Raw genomic sequence first — 21,089 nt, 5'->3', positions numbered from 1 at the left:
CTCGGCTTTTATCAAGCTTTTATGTAAGCTGTTTCATAAAAGCCGAGAGGCTGAAACGTCACAAACTACACTGAGTGTGTAATTGTCGTTTATTTATCTGGGTCCCGAGTGCCGCATGCATCCTCTGTATGTATATGTATATATATATAGGAACAGGGGAAGAACTGTCACTCAGGTCTGATCTTAGCTGCAAACAGCTGTAGCTTGCTCCGTTGCCATAAGCTAGGAGACTGCACCAGGTACAGCCAACAATGTAGAGAATGGAGAGACAAAGGCACTCAGAGACTTCTTAGGTGAAGCAAACATGGACCAGTTTAATCCATATAGAGCAAAGCCTGTCTACGTTTCGGACAATAAGGCTGGTATATACCAGCCTTATTGTCCTGACGACGGGGGCTTGACCCCCGAAACGTAGACAGGCTTTGCTCTATATGGATTAAACTGGTCCATGTTTGCTTCACCTAAGAAGTCTCTGAGTGCCTTTGTCTCCCCATTCTCTCTCTCTCTCTCTATATATATATATATATATACACACACACACACACACACACACACAAACTTTTGATACTTTATTTATATCATGCTGTATCGTATTGTATGCAGATCATTAAGGCTGTATAAAAGTTTTTATCCATCATTATTATTCATGTAAATTTTAGCATTTTTGCTTTTCCTGTATACTATACATAAAGATCATTTAATTCACAATGTACTCATCCTCTGATGCCATCTAGTGTTTTTTTTTAAATGTTGCACCTGATTTACAAAATCCTGAATGGCTATGGTGGCAAATTATAGGTATATTGTATTTATTTATTAACAGTTTCTCATATAGCGCACGCATATTGCGCAGCGCTTTACAGAGGATATTTCAACACTCATCAGTCCCTGCCCCAGTGGAGCTTACAATCTATATTCCCTACCACATGTACACGCACACAGACATTCTAGGGTTAATTTTTGTTGGAAGCCAATTAACCTACCAGTATATATTTGGAATGTGGGAGGAAACCGGAGTACCCGGAGGAAACCCACGCAATATCCAAACTTTGCACAGTTAGTGCCATGGTAGGAATCGAACCCGTGCCCTCAGTGCTGTGAGGCAGTAATGCTAACCATTACACCATCTGTACTGCCCTTACACCCTCCCATACTATTATATACATATATTTTGTAAACTTATGTGCCATAAAGAAGCATCCTATACATTAAGGGTCTGATTCAGAACTGCACAAAAAATGGAAGCTTTTCCATACCCCAAGAAATGCAGATCTCCACCTGTATTCATAGAAGGCCGCCCCATCCACCCCCTTATGAAAAGTGACATTGGAAGAGAAGTGTCTGTGTCTGCTCACCTCTTAATAACTCACAATTCCATTTACAGGGGCATGCCACACCTAACCCATATGTGAACACCAAGTTACTGGCTGACGACACCCTCTCAGCTGCAAGCATAGATACAGATGAGATAGGAATAATTATAATTTTCCAGTAATTTAGAAAAGTTACGTATACAGGCTTTGACACATGCACAGATCTGTAATCTATATCTGCGTCAGGCACTAAGGGGGTTATTCAATCTGAGGGTCACTCGACCGAGATCATGCAGGCGGAATTCATTGTCCCGCCTGCCGGGGAGCGAGAAGGGGCGTGGCCGCGAGTTGCGGCCGGGAAGTGGCGAGCTGCAGCCGGCAGCTCGTCACTTCCCGGCCTTTCTTGGCAGAACGAGCCCGACAGCTAGTGATGTCGGCTCGTTCTGCCGAGATACCCTGCTCAATGCTGTCGGGGAAGACGGGAGATGCTCGCCGGGGATTCAATACCCCCTAAATATATTTATTCAGGGGTGTTGTTTATTTATTAACTGGCTGTCCAAGTATAGACGCAGCCAAGAGACTAGATAGATAGATAGATAGATAGATAGATAGATAGGCATATATAACAATAATTTTATTTCATAACAAAATACTAATAACAGTTGTACACAGAACAGGAATGCTGCATAGCTCTACTGCATTGGAAGTTAGTATTTGTGCCCTGTGACCTGTCACACTTACATGATGCTGTTAGAACCCGAGGACAACCATGCGACAAACATTGCTTAATTTGGTGTAAAAACAAAGCAGTCCGTTAGCTGTGTTTATTCTTATTGTTGTAGAGGTTCTATGTGGCCACATCTCGACAATTAAAAAGACTGGAATCGGTCAGCAGGTCTCCGATATACTCTCATTTCTCAGAAACAATCACGGGCGCCAGTATAATTCGGGCATATGGAAGGCAAAACAGCTTTGTTTTACTTAGTGACAAAAAGGTGGATGAAAATCAAAAAAGCTATTATCCAGGAATTGTATCAAACAGGTACAGTATTCAATGTTTATTTAGTGACCAGTAATGTAAAATGAAACATTGTCTTTTGACCAGCAACTAATAACATGGGAATAAAATGAATGTTTTAAACAACTGGTTTTTTTTAGATAAACATGACTACACATCATCCCCCCCAAGACTTTCTATCTGTACATTCTGCAAAAAGAAACAACAGTCTGCATTACAATGACTCATTTTAGGAATCCTATTAGTGTTCTAAATAAAGCATGTTGCCTCATTGTAGGGATCTCATTCGTTAAATGGTTATGTGTCTTTATTGGCTGTGTTAAATGTGGGGCAACATGGAATTTGTGGCTAATGGAAAATAATTCCTTGTGCGTCTCTGATACACTTGGCAATAAATAAAAAGTGGCGTGAATAACAGCAGCCGTGAAAGCACTTTTGCATGTGCACAGATATCCTCAGTCACTCTCCAGTATCACATGTTTCTTAGCAGGGTGCATTGTGCTTTATATATTACACACTTGCTTGTTCAGCTATAGTTTTATTATTATTTATTTATTTATTTATTTTGACATTGTGTCAAATATTTTTTTCTGGCAAATTCAGTTTTTTTCTTTTTCCTGACTTTTTTTGTATTCCTTTTCTCTTTCTTGCTACTGTTTAGCCTTTTCTGTCTCTTGCTCTTTGTGAGGGAACTGTCCCATCTGCTTCTCTCTCTCTGCAACTCACTCATTGTCTCTTGGAAAAAATATCTCTTCCCCCTGAAATCTGGTTATTTGACATTCCAGAAGGTAAATATAAGACAGTATCATACTATCAGTCAACAGCAATACAAGGAATGTTTTTAGAATCAATTATGAGATTGAATTTACCCCATGAGGTATGTAGTTCTAAGTTCCTGCTGTATGATATAATGAGTTTCTGTGACTTTCTCCTATATACCTGGCAAACATTCTGTTGCACTGTACTTAAATGTCAATAAAATATAAAACTTTTTGGTACTTATGAATTATAGCGGCGCCCCCCGATGTACATCGTGCAATGTTTTTAGCGCATCGCATGCCATGCACCCTAAAGGGTGCTTTTAAGCACCCAAATGGGTGCTTACAATGTTAAATGCACCCCCACGCCACCCCCCACCCCCCCCACTATAAACGTGAACCCGAAGCGTGGCGAGCGGCGGCGGTACGCGTCCTCCGACCTTTTCATACCCCCACTATCCACGTCGGCGTGGAGTTGAGAATAGAAAGTGTGGCGAGCGCAGCGATCCACTGAGCCCGAAGCGTGGCGAGCGGACACCTGTGAAGCCGGCGAGGGGACGCCGATACCTCTCTGCGCTCGCCACGCTTCGGGCTCGGTGGCTCGCTGCGCTCGCCACACTTTCTATTCTCAACTCCACGCCGACGTGGATAGTGGGGGTATGAAAAGGTCGGAGGACGCGTACCGCTGCGCTCGCCACGCTTCGGGTTCACGTTTATAGTGGGGGGGTGGCGTGGGGGTGCTTTTTACATTGTAAGCACCCATTAGGGTGCTTATACAATTTTTAATCGCATCGCATTGTATGGCATTGTATGCCATACACAATGTCATACAATTTTAAAATTGTATGACATTGTACAATATCGCGCGATATCGCATCGCATCGCATACCATCGCATGCCTTATGGTATGCGATGCGATGGGCGCCGCTATAATACACAAGTACCAACTTTTTTAACACTCTTTACAAGTCACAGCCATAGCAAGAAATATTCCTTCCACAAAGGAAAATATACACAAACTGAAGTAGATTTTGTGTATGTTACAGGTGGCTCGGAATCCGGGTTGAGTTTGTTGGAAACTGTGTCGTCCTCTTTGCCGCTCTTTTTGCTGTGATTGGCAGAGATAGTCTTAGTCCTGGACTTGTGGGTCTCTCTGTAGCCTATGCATTGCAGGTAATAAACGCTACATCTAAAATTGATGTATTTAGTTCAATGTACATCCTTTCTCAAAACTATGTTATTTTTAAGGTGACCATGTCATTGAATTGGATGGTGAGGATGACCTCTGACCTGGAGACAAACATTGTAGCTGTGGAGCGTGTGAAGGAATATGCAGAGACAGAAACTGAGGTAACTTCTGTACTAAAAATAAAAATTCCAAAGACGATAAATTGCAGAATCTTTGTTCATGGAAATACTGCACGCCTCTATGGAAACAGTCACATTATTAGAAAATATGTTGCAAAATCTGCAAAGCACAATAATTATCTACAGAAGAAAAAAATCCTACTTTATAATGTGTTCATTTCCTGCATTTAATTATGACATTATATATCACTGAGTGATCTAGCAAGGAAACCACAGCACAGAACACAAGTCCTCCAGGTGACTTCAGCTAACCTTGTTATCCGCTTATGGTATAGCCATTCTTTTAAAGACTTCTACATACAGTGCTCAAAAACAATGCATGCCAAAAGCATAGATAAAAACAGAAGTGGAACACAGCATCACCAGTGTCAACACAACCATGGAGCAGAGTCTGTCTCTTTTTCTGAGGCCCATGTACTGGGAGGCACTGCCGTCTTTCCTATTGGGCTTAATGGGCATTTGCTTAGGTGCCCAAGGATTCTAGGGGCCCACCCCAATTGGGAAGACGGCACTGCCCTGGGAAACTGCTGCGGTGGTGGGGATCTGGGCAGTGGTGGCAGGGAGCTTGTAATGCTAATTGCGGGGCGGGAAGCGCTGCTGATTTTGAAAAGACTGGCTGGACACTCAGCCAATCAGCGTACAGCCAGTCTTTTCAAAATCAACAGCGCTTCCCACCCCGCAATTAGCGTTACAAGCTCCCTTAGTCTTCCATAATTGTTGGTCTAGCCTTTGTAGTTGCTGTCCAAATCCCTTAAGCCTGATTCCCTACAATTGCCTTCACCAGTTTGGCACTGCACACAGCAATCTCTTGTTAGAATTGTTATCCATTTCTTCTCATTTTAAAACTATATTTAAGCAGATATCACCTTTTGCTTGTATCCTTTATACAATGCAACCAATTCTAACTATAGTAGTTTCAGGACATTATCTTGCTGTATCTGGGTGGATTAATAGCAGCTTGAAATATCATAATGCAAAAGCAAACAGAAGATTTAGGGCGGGATGCTGTATCATCCGCGCCCCCTTACCGCCGCACATCGCCGGCTACCGCACACCTAATTATCGCATATACTGAAACATATGCGATAATTATGGCAAAGGACAGCTCTTGCGTTAAGAGTTGTCCTTTGCGATCTTGTCGGCGATGTGCTGCGGGTCCCGGCGGCTCCCCCCCTCCCTTACCCGGGGCTGCTGCTGCCGGTGGCCTCTCCTCCTCCTCCTCCTCCCTGCACCCGGAAGAGGATAGAGTGCAGGGAGGAGGTCACAGGTCCAGGCAGCACACACTGTGCTGACTGGACACAGCAGGTGCCGGGGGGGGTGTCGACGCGAGGCGGCGGGGTTCCGTTCGGGGCGGCGTGGATCACGTTAAGAAGCCCATAGGCTTCTATGGGGTATCGCCAGCTTTTGCTGGCGATACCCTTCGCAGTGAAAACTCGCCGTGCGGGTTTTGCTGCATATCAAAATGCGTAAAAACCCCCGATAACGGGGTTTTTACCGCATAGTTGCTTTACAGAATCTCCCCCTTAACCCCTCATGCTTCCATAAAAAATATGTAAGTATTTCTACCTGTGATTATAAAATGTGCTGTCTACAGGCTCCATGGACCATAGAAGATAAGAAACCTCCAGCAGATTGGCCAGAGACAGGGGAAGTAGAGTTGTACAACTACTCAGTCCGCTACAGACCTGGCTTGGATCTGGTGCTGAAAAATTTAAGCCTTAAAGTAAAAGGAGGAGAAAAGGTAAATCTAACAATCTCTGACATAATGTTTGCATGGTTTATAGACCAGATTTTACTAATAAATGTTGCTTTTGATGATATAACTCAGAGGTTCCCAAGCCTTCTTGAATCACAGCGCCTTAGGATAAAAGTTTTTTTTGATACACTTAATATTAAGTAAATTGTACCTCTCATTCTTACCTACCTCCAAACATGAGCTATCCCCAGGAGGGACAGAATGCTCAATGTCTGGACTTCCCTCTAATACGCCCTTTTCCACTAGCAAAAATAACGCGGGATTTTGCGCGGGGACGCGGGATTTTGCGCGGGGACGCGCATCGACCCAAGGTTTTTGCTAGTGAAAAATGCTGGGTAGAGTGTGCCGGCAATCTGACCTGGGTAATTATGTGGGTTGGACCCAGGAAGCTCCCGGGTTCAGGGGCAATGGAAATGGGTAACCCGTGTCACTGCAACCCGGTCCTGTTCACTGCAATGTAAAAGCTGCCGCTGGGTGATGATTTCATCTGCCAGTGCTGCCCGAGCTCCGCCTCCCAACAACGTTCCCTACCCATCTTTATGCTGGGTCGGATGCTAGTGGGAAAGAGTTATTAATGTATGATTCCCATCAACTTTGCTGACACACCTTTCTTATCTATTAACTGCTAGTTCAAAGCATGTGTCAGCAATCATACATACATTAAGAGGGAAGTCCAGGAACAGGTCATGTTGGGAGTTGTGTCCTTTAGGTTAGGGTCAGTTATGCGGTGGTGTACAGTTGTGCTTTTCATTGTCCATATGTTTTATAATTGGCAGCTACTAGCACTGGTTATGCCTATCACTTTGACCATAAATCATTAGATTTGGTCCTGGACCACCAACCTGAGGCACAGTTTGGGAACCGCTATTAACTATGACCCCTTCCAAAATGTGAGAAAACATGACTAGAGAAGAACAAAAAAGTATTGACACTGTTGGGCTAAGAGTTTTATGTTTGCCATATTGATTCACAAACATTAAAAATAAAACTGAAGGCTTATGAAGCACCTTATTTCATTTTCTATGTTTTTCATTTACGTTTTAAATAGAATATTTAAGACATAACCTTTATAAAGATAGCATTGTTTGGCATTCTGGAATACTTTTCAAAGTACCTTTCAAAAGGTGAACACGGAAACACAAAAATTTGCAAACTATAACAGAATCTGTTTGCCATCTGTAACTATGGCAAGCCGTCGCATCACTACGTATAATAATTGTATGTGCATTTGGAGGTTGATCACCGTAGTCCTAGTTTACACAATGGATGATCAATATGTCAGTAAATGATAGAGCCCACCTACTAGTTACTGGGTCTTCTAACAGATAAGTGACTGGGGGGTATCTCTCACAACGCTGACACTGAAAAAGTCTCTATGCTGATTTGCTATATACATTTTGCAGGTTGGAATCGTTGGAAGGACGGGAGCTGGAAAATCATCAATGACACTTTGTCTCTTCAGGCTTTTGGAGGCAGCAGAGGGAATAATCAAAATTGATGGAATAAATATATCAGAGATTGGTCTGCATGACCTCAGGTCTATGCTAACTATTATCCCACAGGTGACTTTATTTATTTACAAGTTATCATAGTAATTATGTTTTCTACAGGACAAGAGGAAAGATCTGACTTCCATATATGTTGTGGATTATTTTATTTCTGTATCCCTATTGTTTTCTACATTGTATTGGTGAGGGAAGAAACACAAATACCCTTATATACCTCAGTATCTGAACAGTTTGGGTGTACAGTGTACACAGGAGTGTATTTAGGGAGGAGGGGGGCGTGTGCAGTTTGCACCCTCCATCAGCAGCAACAGTGACATTAACTCTAGGTAGTGTACGCAGGTCTCCAGGAAATGGTGCGGTGGCCATTTTTTCCTGCTGCACATGCTGTTGGGAAAATGGCCACTGCATCATTTCCCTGGAGACCTGTGCACCAACCTAATCACTGACACTGCTGTTCCACTCCGGAGAGGTACGTTTTGAAAAAAAATGGGTGCAGGATTTGTGGTGTGGGCACCTCTGGTTCCATACACACTGTACTCATTATAGATACACCACTAAGGGGGAGATGTACTAAGCCTTGAAAAGTGATACAGTAGAGAGTGATAAACCACCAACCAATCCGCTCCTAAGGTCAGCTGTGCTGCTGCTAGTTTTTGTTATGAAGCTGTTGCTCAGCAACCTGGACTAGGTTCTCTGTGCAGCAGTCCACCTGTACTGGATATCTCTTTTGATGGTTACCCTTCATTAGAGATTCTGATCAGCCTCTCCCCGCCGGCGATATTTCCTGTTGCGCTCCTAGTGAGTGTTCAGCATTAGCTGCACACAGTGCAGCTCCTTGGTGCGTTTTCACAGCCTGAGCTGAAAGCCGTGTGTCATGACAGGTAGGAGATGATTGGCTGACGGTTTATCACTCCCTGGGCCAGATGTACTAAGCTTGAAAAGTGATAAAATGACTGAATGTATTCGTCTTCAAGGCTTATAAAACCACAAAAGATATATATTTTCAATTTATACACTTGTCCACCAGAATGGACAGCATGGAATATAATTTTAAAAGTTAAAGTTATTATTATTTATTTTACAGATAAGTAAGGTAAAATAAATAATAATGAATAATTGTCTGGTATGTTCCAGTTATCATATTGCTTACTATATGTTTTCTCCAGAAACAAAAAAAAAATCTCTATGTTTCAAATTATACCTTTTTTTATTCCTATTTATGGATACATTCTTCCAGAAACAAACACCAAACCCCGCCTTGCGAATGGTGGCCTGGCCACCACCCACTCGCAATTTCCTTTGCAGGGCCTGCGAATGGATGTTACACAGTACCATCCTTTCCCAGCCTAGTAGGATCCACTCACTTCATTTGAAGGTGCACCCTCATAAAAGCCACTCTCAAGTCACTTACAGACGTGTGGACATCAGATGATGTCAGCTGACCGCCCCCTGCACCCGTGTCATTGTGGCATTTGCATGAGAATGCCCAGCGTTCTCATGGGTACGCCCATGAAATGTGTACAAGCTTCGAAGAGGAGACTGTCAGCAGTACTTCTGGGGCAGGGCTTGATGTAGATGTCATCAAGCCCCGTCCCCAGTACCCGCCCCCAGTAAATCTTTTTGTGATATGGTTTTACTTGCCCCCACAGTGATAAAAACAGGGTATTGATTTGCAATTGTGGGGCTTCCAATGAGGGTATGACCCCTTGCTGTGAGACCACTTCCGCTAGCCATGCCTTGTATGTCTTGTTGATCTTCTATTCCACATTTGTCATTAAAAAAATAGTTTTTTTATTGTGTATGTATTTTTTTTCATTTATTTTGCTTTGCTTTCTCCTCACAGGACCCTGTACTGTTTTCAGGGACACTGAGAATGAACCTTGATCCATTTGAAAAATACTCAGAGGATGAGCTCTGGAAAGCACTTGAGTTATCAAACCTGAAAAAATTTGTGTCCAGTCAGCCTACAAAGCTAGATTATGAATGTTCAGAGGGTGGAGAAAATTTAAGGTATGAATATAACATGTGTAAGATGAGGTCATCTTCGGATGCCAGTTATACTTACTGCATACTCTTATTTCCATGTCTAATCTTTGATCCAGAATACTGGTATACCTCTCCAAGTAAAGTATTTTATAATGAATAATGTACGTGCAAGTGGAAAAAAAAAATCATAATGTAACTTGTCATTTCTATATTTAACAATCATAAAGGACATAAGGGAAGATTACGTAGCCTCAGAGAGAGATAAAGTGGAGTCCCAGCCAATCCGCTCCTAAATGCCAAATTAGAGGATGTGTTAAAAAAAATAACAGTAGCTGATTGGCTGGTAGTTTAAGTCTCTACTTTATTCTATACTCTATATCGATTCCCTACATCAGTAATCTGAAAAGGAAGGTACAGACACTGAGGGGGAAATTTACTAAGATGGGAGTTCTATTTCACATGGGATGTTGCTATGGATAACCAATAATAGACAGATACAATCCCATAATATACAGTACTAAGCAAATCAATTATCACTTATCACTTACTACTACTATAGTTAGAAAATATTTGTCTTTTATATCACAGCGTTGGTCAGCGACAGCTTGTGTGCTTGTCCCGGGCTCTTCTTCGCAAAACTCGCATTCTCATACTGGATGAAGCCACAGCTGCTATTGATTTAGAAACCGATGATCTCATACAAATGACTATTAGGACACAATTTGAGGACTGCACAGTGCTTACCATTGCACATCGGCTCAACACCATCATGGATTATACCAGGTACTTATATTATCAATGTTTTAATGTGGTTCTTAGTAGTGAAAACTACATTTGTTATGGTTATAAATCTATGTAGTTATCTACTTATTTATACAATACTGGTAAGCCAGCTCGAAGCAAAATCTTAAAAAGCTAGTCTGCTACCTACTGTGTTTGTGCATGTGTCAGAAAAATATGTAGTTTCACTCTCTGCCAGCAGATGGCAGTGTTTCGGAGACTCGTGGACACTAAAGATATATACAGTAGATAATGATATTTCCCACCAAATTCACATTATGATATAAAGTGCCCCCTGTTCATATTATACCACATTGGAGTGCTCCCTTTTTATATTATGCCACACTGTTACCTTCTGCTAATATTCTGTCACATAACAGTGCCCTTTTTCCTATTATGCCACACTCTAGTGCCTTACCTTCATACTGTGCCACAATATAGTGACCCAGTTCATATAGTTTCATCTAATTTACTTTATACTGTGTCACTTTACACTGAGCAAATTAGATTATGTCACATTCCCAGGTCAGATTATGCTACAACACAGTGTTCCCTTACCATTATAACTGCAACTACTGTACACATACTTTTCTCTGATAATGGAATGTCACCTCATTAATGCTGGGCAACAGGTCACACCCAATTGCTTATCTGGCAAATCAGGGAAATTGGTGTGAAACTGAATAAACAGGTTCCCACTAAAGCTGGGTACACATATATACAATTGTCGGGCCGTTCTTCCGTTCTGGGTCGGACAGCTGTTCAATTGTATATGTGTGTACACTGTCCCGTACGAGCGATAAACGGCAAAAAACTGTCTTGTCCGTCCATACTCGGTCGGTCGATGGTTCTTTGCAGTTTAATTTTCATCCGACAGGACGGCCTCATATCGGAACAAAAGTGCAGTGTGTATGCACGTTCGATCGATATGCTGCCGTCCTTGCGACTATACTGCCAAAGATGGAACGCCCATGTGGGCGTTCCATAGCTGCATAATCTCTCCTACAGCACATATAGACTGGTTATGCGTCTAAACTTTAAGAAGCCGCTTAGAGATATAGAGAGCAGCGGTTAAATGATCATTAGCCGCAGACACAAATAGAATCAATTGTGGACTCATAATAAAGATAAATATACAAAAATCTGGATATCAGTCTACATAAAAAATTCTAATAAAATCAGCAAAAAATCTGCCAATTCCCTAACAGCCTGAGACGGAGGAAGCGGCAGGGGAAGCTTAAGGTAGATTTACAGCATCAGGAAAGGCATTCAGGATCGTCCTGCCCGCATCCAATTAACCAGAGTCAGATGGCTGCACTAACATCCTAATGTATCCCTCAGCATACAGCAGGTCGCCCCGTGCCCCCTCTGATATATAGCTAAAAATGGCCCTGGGTGGAAATATTACTGTTTTACAAGCACAATTACAATTACCGCTAAACCCATCCACGGCTGATACATCATGCGCCCAGCGCACTACAGTCTTCTCCAGCGGCGCGGAGGGGGGGTTCATCTTGTTTGCAGCCAGATAACTCAGCTTTCAGAGAGATTCATTTCAATGGACCTCAAACAGCAGCAACTTCAATTTCCAAAGGTAACGACACATGCAGCGTTTGGGAACCCCAGTAAAATCCCGACTCCCAAAAGCCCAACCTGCACCAGCCCTGGAACTCTGACTCCTCACACAGTAGCTCTGCAGCTGCACCACGCACCCACCAGCAACACTGTACCCACAGGCATGGAGGGACAGGACAGCCCGGGTCGTGCGACTTCGCCCGCAGCTACAGTTTGAATCCCTGGCACATACATGACTAGGGGACACTACCATGCCTCACACAGGGGACCTGCTGCTCCTTGACTCGGTCAGTAAGATCCACTAGATCCAGAGGGGGTTGCAGCACTGGTACCAGTCAGACACATCCAGATCCAGGCACAGAGAGAGCGACTGCAGCAGCGCTGCCGGCTGACTAAAGTTTACACGCATAACCCGTCTACATAGAACTTTAGTCACCCTGCCGGCTGACTAATATATATATGACTATCGGCAGGGTGACTAAAGTTCTATGTAGACGGGTTATGCTCCAAAAACTGTGGAAGCCCGTACAGAGCTAGACACAGATATTAATAGCTGGAAACAACTGTTGTGTAACAAATAATCACTCATATCACACCAGTGAAGGGAATTAATAATTGAATGACACACAAGGATTTGCATATGACTGAGTACGGATGCCAAATTATTCCAGACCAAGGATTAATTACTAAAGAAGGAATTAATGCATTCACATGTACACCTTAAATCAAACTGCCTATATGCAAATAAGAAATAATATATGAAACAAAATAACTTCACACATGGTCTTTTTAAGAGAGAAGCTACCAGAATACAGCCCCAAATTACCTGTTTAAATAAGAAAATATTGCTCTCCGATAAAACTCTGCTAACTCCCGTAAGAAGCTTAACCAATGAAGAACTAACCATAAAACAGTTACATTGTATAACTGGCAAGCAGCCCAGAAAACATATCAAAGATTCATGATATAAGCAGAACTGAAAAAGATACAAAGTACAAAAATATATTGAAAAAGATACTGTACATAATTTCTTACCAGCGCTGTTGCTAGACTTGATCTAGAGACCAGACTGACAGGCTCATAGTCCCTCTATGCGGATGCCCTGCGCACCATCTACCGTCTCCCCACTCAGTGCAGGCACAGGAGGAAGAGCCCCAGGTCAAGGAAGGAGAGGCGCAGTGTAAGGGGGTCACAGGAGCAGAAGTGGCGCAGTGTATGGGGAGCAGCAGCACCATGTATATGGAGGAGTGGCACCATGCACAGGGAGCAACGGTGCCGCTTACTGGGAGTAGCGGTGCCGGGTAGCAGAAAAAGAGGCGCTATGTTCGAGAAGTAGTAGCGCAGAGTCACAGGGATAAATGACAAATGGAGACAATGGGGGGAGGGGGGGGGGTGCGCACATAGCGCCTCAATATATGACACTTATGCTACATTAGAGGGAAATTATGTGTAATTTATTACAGTAATAGGCATTTACCTCACAGTGCGGCAGCGCGATATAGCGCGCACCAAGACACTAAAGGTGTAGCAAAAAATTGGTGTTGTATAAAAAAATCGAACTGATCTGCACATATCTATTGATGGGTGATGACCAGCAAATATTTATACACAAACTGTATCTGTGCCAAACCCACTAAAACAGCAAAAGCGCATCAGAGCACCTATTAATACTGGCACTAAATGTATGTGTACACAATAAATGTAACCTGTACACAGCTCAATCTCTGAAGACATTCACTGACCTACTAGTCGCACACACCATATCTGGCTAATATAAGCCGATAATGTAAAACAACACACACGCAGAAGTGGACAGGCAAATAAATATATCCAGCCATTTAACTGCTGCTACATTGTACTGTAGTGTTCACACAATAGAGCACACAGCAACACTGTTTCAAACAGTTAATACATCAACCTGTATTAACAGGATGGATGTTATCTAAACAGAGATAAACCAAATAACAGTGGTGAAAGGAATAATATTCAAAGCGTGTTGAAAAGCAAGTATATAAATAACTGACTTGGGATATACTTCACTGGTTTTGAGCAATTTTAGAGAATAAGAAATAAAAGTTACATTTCCTTCTTTCCCCAATTAGTGCTTAGATACCGCAAAGTGACTAGGTAGTCACTTTCCGCATCTAGTCTACCTACTCACTTTGCGTATCTGTCCCTAGTCACCCTGCCGGCTGCTATAAAGATGCGGTAAGCGACTACCTAGTCACTTTGCCGTATCTGTCCCTATTCACCCTGCCGGCTGACGCGTACCCCGTCTTTATAGTGGTCAACCTATATATTTTGATTAGGTTCTGTAATCACGCCCCTTTGTTTTGGTATGCCCTTAACCCACTCCATTATGATCATTTTGTTCATATATATCGTGTCAAAAGCCCAAATCGAGAGAGTGTGTACGGTGGTACAATCTTTTTCTTGCGACTGTTTGGACGGGAGTACATCGGACGTCGCAAGTAAAATTGTACAGGTGTGTACGCGCGTGATCGGCTGTTGTTTGTGGACGGTCCGACGGGAGTACAGTCGGCCAAACGGTTAAAAGAGACTTGGATTGTATATATGTGTACCCAGCTTAAGCCTCTTGTTCCCAAAGCAATGACACTTTCTACACCCTCTAAAGCTATGCGCATGTGTGTCACGATTAAAGGGATATTATAGCATACATAATGTTATAGTCTCTCCATGCTTCCTTCAGTCCATATACTTCCTCAATTAGCAACTTTATACTGAAAATCTTCTTTGGGCATATTTTTTTAGAGACCACAAACTGTGAATGCTAGAATTTCAATACTCAGACTGTCACTATGACAATTTAATGCATGTTGGGCCTAATTGAGTAGGCCACACAGATTACCGAAAATTGATGCCCGGTAATTGTCGGCAAACTGCGCATGCATGCACAAGACAGCGCACATGTGCGATACCCTTGAACTAAGTTCACGTTCAGGAAAATGCAACCGCATTCTAAGTGCAGACGAGGTGTGGTGACGATGTGTTGTGGGGGCAGCAACACAGCATTACGGGGGGGGGCTGCAGTCCGGACAATAAAGGAATGTCCAAACCATTTGCGGGGTGGGCCAAAGTGGCCATGTAAGCCACACAAAGCTGCCGCATTCCGACAGCTAGCAGTCCTCTGGCTGCGCATCCAGGGGGCTACACTTAACGTATAGCAAAGCACTAGCATATTAGTAATGCAATTGCTAGCTTCTGCAATCGTATGACTCGGAGGGACCCTTGCATGCGGGTCAGCCTTGCCATGAGCTGGCCGGCCTCCTGCATGCTGCCTCTGGATATTTTTTTTTTTTTGCGAGTAATTGCAAAACAACAACCCTTACTGAATTAGGCCCATTGTTAGTACTTTGTATTTACTTTAAAGGACCCTCTAATTAAATATGTAAAATAATTATGTATGTATTTATTTCTGTAATGTTTTGTTTACTATTACTCCACATGTTATTTTCCATTGTTTCAGAGTTCTCGTACTTGACAAAGGACAAATAGCTGAATTTGATACGCCAAGCAATCTCATAGCATCAAGGGGAATATTTTATGGAATGGCAAAGGATGCCGGATTAGCTTAAAATTATTATTTTTTTAGATGTTTTTTATTATGTTACAGAATGCCACTTTGCCACAAATCCACAATGTACAGAAAATCTAAAAGTATGGTATATATAATTATTTTTTTTGTAACACATTGTACATTCCAACTATTCCAAGCTATAAATATTTTATATGGTGTGTGTATTTTTTATTTGCAGAAAATACCTTTTTTAAACCTTTTTTGGTATTTTGATCAGAGCAAAGTTGAAAAGCTACAGTACAATACAGTATGTCTATTTAAACATGGTACAAAATTATGTACATCTACAGATCCACTTACAAAAGACCAAATAAATTATTTTCACTTTTTTTTTACCTTCTGTTGTCTTTCATTGATTTGAAAGTAGTGTACCTGCAAAATACAGTAAGATATAAACACTTTTTAATTTCTGTGACAAGGGAAGTAGATCAAGTGGAAACAGGTATAATGATTTTATTACATTTTCTTAACATATACCCCACTTAATTAACTGGATATTAATACAGTACATACCTGTTATTACTGAGATACATAACATTAATAGATGTACCAGCTACGTTTTTCACATTTATGCATATAATAGAACAATGTAAATAGTATTCTCTCTTTCACTCACTACTACTTATAGATGTGGATGTGATCATATCGGCCGGATCGCACCGATGTATCAATATCGCATGCAGAGCCAAGCTCTGTCCCTGCGATGGCTCTCAGCAGCGTTATCGCTGAATTTTTTGAAAAAAAAAAATACCCTAATCCTGTGCTCTGCATATGCTGTCACCAACATCCCCAGTGCTACCACTGCCGCGAGCACCCCCTCCCCTGCATCACAAACTTAAACCCCACACACACACACACACTGATTGGAGATCCTGCTGGGATGACAGTGATCGGGGGTCTCTATTTCTGGCATTATTATCACAGGGCTCACCACAGGTTTTTTTTTTTCAATTTTGTTAGGAAATTGATCCACATTTGGTTACTTATGAGTAGAGACAGGATTATATGCAACAAAAAAAGCTCGAAATATGCATGCAAATATGCATGAAAAATACTTAAAATATGCATGAAAATCTTCAAAATATGCAAAATAAAAAATACAAAATATATAGTAATTTATGTTTTTTTATTTAAATCAGCATACAATTAGTAAGCAGTATATGACTAGCAGTAAAATATATATTTATAATGCCCCCAGCAGTAAAATGGATATAATACCCCCAGCAGTAAAATGGATATAATACCCCCAGCAGTAAAATGGATATAATGCCCCCAGCAGTAAAATGGCTATAATGCCCCCAGCAGTAAATTGATATAATGCCCCCAGCAGGAAAATGGATATAATGCCCCCAGCAGTAAATTGATATAATGCCCCCAGCAGATAAATGGATATAATGCCCCCAGCAGATAAATGGATATAATGCCCCAGCAGTAAAATGGATATAATGCCCCCAGCAGATAAATGGATATAATGCCCCCAGCAATAAAATGGATATAATACCCCCAGCAGATAAATTGATATAATGCCCCCAGCAGATAAATTGATATAATTCCCCAGCAGATAAATTGATATAATGCCCCCAGCAGATAAATTGATATAATGCCCCCAGCAGATAAATTGATATAATGCCCCCAGCAGATAAATGGATATAATGCCCCCAGCAGATAAATTGATATAATGCCCCCAGCAGATAAATTGATATAATGTCCCCAGCAGATAAATTGATATAATGCCCCCAGCAGATAAATTGATATAATGCCTCCAGCAGATAAATGGATATAATGCCCCCAGCAGATAAATGGATATAATGCCCCCACTCACCGTTGGCCCACTCTCACTCTTGTGTGGTTGAGAACACTAGTGTACACGGCTCCGGCTTCCAGCACCCGGCTTCCAGCACCCGGCTTCCAGCACCCGCACGGCGCGCAATGCTTTCCCGCGTGTCAGCAGAGGCGGGCAGCCTGTCAGCGCGGCGGGTGTGGGATGTAGCTGGAAGAGCTTACACACTGCACTGTTTAGCAGCGTATCAGCTCTTCCACCCACATCCCAACGCGCTGACATGTCGCTCGCTCAATCCTTTCCTCTGATGGGCGCTTCTGTCAGCCTATCAGAGGACTCGGCTTACAGATAGCAGAAAAATGGGCAGGAAGCTAGGGTAAATGCTAGGGGAATGGAGCCGACGCTCAGCGTTCCACCGGCAACCTGTCAAAATATGCACAATCAGGACATTTAGGTGAAATATGCAATTACTACAGAAAATCGGACAAATATGCAAATGCATATGCAAATATGCAAATGCATATAATCCGGTCTCTACTAATGAGCATGGATCATTGGATAGATTCTTAATCTTAACCTCCCTCTGTGTGTATTGTGAAGCCCCTTGGAGGAGTTGGAATGTAGATTCGACACCACAGTTATAAGGCCTGTGTATTGTTAAATTGTTGTTCCAGAAGTACTGCTATTGTTTATATTTATTCTGTCCCCATTATAATATCTTTTAAGTCCATTAGAGAAAGCGGCATTTAGGATGATACTACAGTACTTTCCATTATTATGACCACTACACCAACAGGGACTGTAGTGACAATGGGCCAGATTCTCTAAGCTTCAAAGGTGATAAAATGGAGAGTGATAAACAGCCAGCCAATCAGCTCCTACCTGCCACGTCACAGACTGTGTTTGAAAAATGTCAGGTAGGAGCTGATTGGCTGGCTGTTTATCACTCTCCATTTTATCACTTTTGAAGCTTAGAGAATCTGGCCCATTGTATTTAGATACTATACATATAGTATACTGTACTATGGAGTTGGTTACCCTATTGCAAGGGCTTCTATTCTTCTTGGATGGTTTTCCTCAGGATTTTGCATTGTTTCTGTGGGCATTTGTGCCTTCTGTAAAATATTTATGAGGTCAAGCTCCTATGCTGGACGAGAAGGTCTTGGAAAATGTCTTGGTATGTGGAAGCATTAAAATTGCCCATCCCTGGAGATAAATGCACCCCCATTGTCAACGCCACCCCCACTATCAACACCAACCCGAAGCTTGGCGAGGGGCGGCGGTACGTGTCCTCCAACCTATTCATACCCCCACTATCCACGTCGGCGTGGAGTTGATTTTAGATAGTGTGGCGAGTGCAACGAGCCACCGAGGGGGAAGCGTAATACGAGCCCGAAGCGTGGCAAAAGCACCAAGCCCTGCGAGGGGATGCGGAATACATGTAAAGTAATCCGTGTCCCCTCGCGAGGCTCGCTGCGCTCACCACGTTTCAGGCTCAGTGGCTCGCTGCGCTCGCCACACTATCTAATATTATCTCCACGTCGACGTGGATAGTGGGGGTATGAAAAGGTCGGAGGACGCATACCGTACCCCTTCGCGGGCTCGCTACGCTCGCCACTCTGCGGGTTGGCATTGATAGTGGGGGTGGCGTTGACAATGGGGGTGCATTTAACATTAGGATGCCCATCAGGGTGCTTGTACAATTTAAAATTGAATCACATCGCATGCCGCTATATTGCATGCGATGCGATTGTATAAGATGTACTACGATCAAAATCAGGGGCGCCGTGCTAGGAAACAAGTACCGAATTTGGTGATGTGATGCTTGAATGTGGCTCCTCCACCATGGAAACCCATTCCTTTAAGAGGGTCATACAGCAGACAGATAAGTACACTATATGTATTGGCTTGGTACAAACCCCTGACTTAGGGCCTTATTCTGGTTGGTGTGGTCCGTTCCGAATTCTTTCGGACGGCGATCTGTAGCTACCTGCGCATGTGTAAGCAACGCAACACATGTGCAGCGCAGTGTCTTCGCACTCGTTCTCACCAATACCGTCTACAAATATGCACCGAACTCCCTCGGGAAATATGGGCGTCATGTGGGCGTACACAAGGGCGCGGTTTCAAAGTGGGCAAAACTGGGCGTCAATCTGGGCGTACACATGGGAGTGCACGAACAATGGTAGGCGTGCATTCGGACCAGACACCCAGTGCAAGCGAACCAACACGGCAGAAATCTTCGGTTTCCATAAACAAGTTTCAGTTCTCAGAAGGCATGGTTCATGCGCTAGGCATTCGGATCGCCCAATTAGTACGGCCGCACCTTAAACACTCGCAGCTGACCACAATACAGTCCACTCCTCTAGTCATTAGTGATTAATTAAACTCTTTTCACAGGTTCAATTGGAAGCATTACTGGCTAAATGGGCCATTACAAAATACTAGAATATATGCTGCAAACACAACTGTATTGTTGGTATCTGACCCACATACACCAACTCGGAGCGTGCGGTCAGATTCCCGTCCGTTCGGACGCAGTAAGACCGTGCAGATTCTTTGAGTTCCGACTGCACACGCACGTTTGGATGCAGTCTGAAGACACTCCCTCTTCTTAGCGAGTCCGTCCGAACGGATGCGATGAGCTGTGGGCGTGTGTTCTTAAAATGTCCGCCGTGCGTGGCGTTCGGTCATTTCCGAAAGAACGCGCATCCCAAAGAACCAACAGAATAAAGCCCATGATGCACTGTGATTTAATCATGACAGAAAGGTGTAATGCTGCTGTGTTGGGGGAGGAAACTTCGGCCATGTTCATTAACTGCAAATTTTGCGGGCTTAAATTAACACCTAAACAGATGGACCATGGGGATATATGCCCTATATGTGAGTCTGTGCCCAGTGGAGTGCAAGCCCAGAGGGCTGAGCAACCAGATCCTGTGTGGGCAGCTGCTCTGGGAAAGTCTGTGTCTGCTTTAGTGCAAGCTTTAAACAAGCAGATAAATGATTTGGTGAGAACTCCCAGGCCATTGTCATCCTCTCAACATTCTGTTGGCTCCATTCCCCCCTCACAGGGGGACCCTGCTTTTTTACAGGTAATTCAGGACACTGTTCCTGTTGTACACAAGTTTAATGCCTTTATGGAGCAGTTTACTAAGGATTCTGAGGTGTCTCCCAGACATCCTTTATCCACCCCTCCTATACCAAATGTAGATTCTGAGGAGGACGGCGAGTGTGTGGCATGTCATGGGATCCGAGGGAATAGATGGAAGCATCTGTCCCTGGTATTGAAGATTTAATTTTGACTGTAAAACATGCATTACATTTATCTGAAGTGGATAAGGCTCCACAGCAGGGAGTGTTCAAAAGACGCAGTCACTTTTCCTTTAGATGAAGGCACGCAGGAATTTCTGGGAGGGCATGGAAAACGCCCAATAAGAGACTCCTTATGCCCAAAAGGTTTTTGAGCCTGTATCCCATGCCTGAAAAGCATGTCAAATTGTGGGAGAAAGTTCCACTTTGTAGATGCCCTGGTAGCTAGGCTGTCTAAAGCAACTGCTTTGCCTGTGCAAGGGGGTGCTGTTTTTAAGGACCCTGTTGATTAAAAGTTAGAGGGTTGTTTGAAAGCAGTTTTTGAAGGTGTTGGTTTTAC

General features: G+C 43.0%; 1 protein-coding gene across 2 annotated transcripts in view; it reads left to right on the top strand.

Annotated features, from left to right (window-relative positions):
- Positions 1-15,995, top strand: part of ABCC3 (ATP binding cassette subfamily C member 3) — a 113,971-nt gene extending 97,976 nt beyond the window's left edge. For both annotated transcript variants that reach the window (XM_083148143.1, XM_083148142.1), the window contains exons 24-31: positions 2,156-2,355; positions 4,136-4,262; positions 4,338-4,439; positions 6,052-6,198; positions 7,617-7,775; positions 9,565-9,731; positions 10,296-10,490; positions 15,550-15,995. In XM_083148143.1, coding sequence (XP_083004269.1) covers positions 2,156-2,355; positions 4,136-4,262; positions 4,338-4,439; positions 6,052-6,198; positions 7,617-7,775; positions 9,565-9,731; positions 10,296-10,490; positions 15,550-15,658 — 1,206 coding nt within the window. In that variant the 3' untranslated portion in view covers positions 15,659-15,995. The remainder of the gene's footprint in view (positions 1-2,155; positions 2,356-4,135; positions 4,263-4,337; positions 4,440-6,051; positions 6,199-7,616; positions 7,776-9,564; positions 9,732-10,295; positions 10,491-15,549) is intronic.
- The last annotated feature ends 5,094 nt before the right edge of the window (positions 15,996-21,089 follow it).

The sequence above is a fragment of the Crinia signifera genome, chromosome 6 (genome assembly GCF_055691185.1).
Source record: "Crinia signifera chromosome 6, ASM5569118v1, whole genome shotgun sequence".
Taxonomy (NCBI): domain Eukaryota; kingdom Metazoa; phylum Chordata; class Amphibia; order Anura; family Myobatrachidae; genus Crinia; species Crinia signifera.
Note: the sequence above shows the minus strand (reverse complement) of the source record. Positions and strands in the feature narration are given on the sequence as shown.